Source organism: Nothobranchius furzeri, chromosome 2 (assembly GCF_043380555.1).
Source record: "Nothobranchius furzeri strain GRZ-AD chromosome 2, NfurGRZ-RIMD1, whole genome shotgun sequence".
NCBI classification, from domain to species: Eukaryota; Metazoa; Chordata; class Actinopteri; order Cyprinodontiformes; family Nothobranchiidae; genus Nothobranchius; species Nothobranchius furzeri.
This window is the reverse complement of record NC_091742.1, coordinates 29,056,649-29,058,950: the sequence shown is the minus strand read 5'-3', so window position 1 is coordinate 29,058,950 and position 2,302 is coordinate 29,056,649. Positions and strand designations below refer to the sequence as shown.

The 2,302-nt window shown below is 41.4% G+C and overlaps 1 protein-coding gene across 1 annotated transcript; it reads left to right on the top strand.

The window, feature by feature from the left end:
• The first annotated feature begins 1,106 nt into the window (after positions 1-1,106).
• Positions 1,107-2,078, top strand: LOC129165400 (trace amine-associated receptor 1-like). Its single transcript, XM_054748535.2, has one exon. It carries the CDS (start codon positions 1,107-1,109, stop codon positions 2,076-2,078), a length of 972 nt encoding a protein of 323 aa, XP_054604510.1.
• The last annotated feature ends 224 nt before the right edge of the window (positions 2,079-2,302 follow it).

The following is a 2,302-nucleotide window of genomic DNA, read 5'->3' as shown; positions in this document are numbered from 1 at the left end:
GCCTCCTGGACGCCTCCCTGGGGAGGTGTTTCAGGCACGTCCTGCCAGCAGGAGGCCCCCGGGTCGACCCAGGACACGTTGGAGAGGTTACGTCTCCAATCTGGTCCGGGAACGCCTTGGGGTCCTGTTGGAGGAGCTGGTGGAGAAGGCCGGGGAGAGGACGGTCTGGTGCTCCCTAGTTGGGATGCTGCCTATGCGACCCGGACCCGGATAAGCGGAGGAAGACGACGACAATGTTCTTACCATATTATTAGGTTAGCACATCCATAAAGAGTTCATTAATAATGCACTTGAACCGTCTTGCCCCACAACGTCACACTGACGGTTCCTGGGAGTTCTAGTGAAGTTAGAATTCTGGGAGTTCTGGTGGTAATTATTCAGTATTCTAAGCATTAAATTCCACTTGAACAGAAAAGTTACAAAAAAATTCACTCCTCTCAGAGTTGCCATGGATGCAAACTAGATCTATTAAACTGACTGTAAACACTTATATTTCTGCGGTGAAATTGGTATCTTTAACATGGGAGTGAATGTGGACTTGCTCACTTCTGGTGCCAGCCCCTAGTGGATGATGGTGGAACAGCAATTTTAGCAACTTCCTTGTTGGCTTCGATTATATTGCAGAATTATGGGGGCTTGGCTGCTACACTGGGGGCAGGAGAGATGCCTCTGTGATGTCATAAGTGTGACTTCTGATTTGTAGTATTTACAGAGTTACGTGACATAGTCAAACACACATAATAATTTATCATTTATTTTGAACTACATATGTGTGATTCAGGGCATAAGACAAAGCGGATGAGAAGTAACTTTTACAAACTCGTTCACTTTAATTAGATTGTTTGTTTTTGTTGTCAGGGAACTGATGATCTCACCGGAAGGGGAGGAGACTCGGCCCCCTAGTTTTCCCACTTCCTATTGATTATGTAATGAAAAGTGATGGTGCAGCACTTTGATGTGATCTTACTGAGGTTATCTACCTAGAGATTAAAGAGTACAAAGATTTTTTCTGAGAAAGCCAGTGTTCTGATCCTTTACTGTAATGATAATGTCTTAAATCGGTTTTAACAAGCAGGTTAGTCTCATTTTAGGAAGCTTTTAAAGGGATGGCAGAAGAGTCGTTTTATGTCGGTTTTGACTTCCATCCCTGCTACGAAATTAATAATGCTTCTAGAACGCTGACAAGGTCTCCTTCCAGAGTGTGTGTTTTGGTATATATCTTCCTTGGCTCATTGTCAGTTGTCACAGTATGTGGAAACCTTCTAGTAATAATCTCTATCACTTACTTCAAGCAGCTACACACACCTTCTAACTACCTCATCATCTCTCTGGCTGTTGCTGATTTTCTTGTTGGGATCATGGTCTTTCCCCTGAGCATGTCTTTCACTCTCAGCTCATGTCTTTATTACAGAGATTTATTCTGCAAAATAAGGGATAGCATAGATGTCATACTGAGCACAACCTCTATTTTTAATTTATGTTGTATTTCTGTAGACCGATACTATGCAGTGTGTCAGCCTCTGATGTACAGGACTAAGATAAACACCCATGTTGTTGGAGTAATGATCCTTATGAGCTGGGGGGTTTCTGTTCTAGTTGCCATTGGCTTCATAACTGCAGAGATCCACCAAGAGAAGTGTGGAGAAAACTGTTATTTTGACGTCGTGCTGGAAAAGATTCTGGCACCTGTTTTTTCATTTTACCTTCCTGTGATCATAATGTTGTATATTTATCTGAGAATTTTTCTTGTTGCTCAGAAACAGGCACAGAGCATTCAGAACACAACAAAGGCTGTTGTAACTGCAAGCAGCATGGAATGGAAGGCTGCAAAAACTCTGGCTGTGGTTATGGGAGCTTTTCTGATGTGTTGGCTGCCTTTCTTTCTTTGTTTTTCTTTTCAGCTGTTAGGTGGCGTATCAGTGCCAGTCTATGAAACACTAAACTGGCTAACTCTGTCCAATTCAATGTTCAATCCATTCATATATGCTTTCTTCTACAGATGGTTTAGATCGGCTTTCAGAATAATCATTTCTGGAAAAATCTTTCAGGGACATTTGTCAAACTCCAAACTCCTTTGATTCTGTTTTAAATTGGAAAAGCTGAGAGAATCCAGCCATTGTTCAAACCTACAGCTAATAATGCATGCCATTCTGCTTTCTATATATAAAACAACATAGTCTTTATACTAGAGCAGAGCGATTTGGACTCTAATTTATATTGCAAGATAATCTGAAGCATGTGCGCATATTTTAAATCCAAGCTAAACATTGTGAAAATGCCAAATTCAAACAGTTTGATAGCA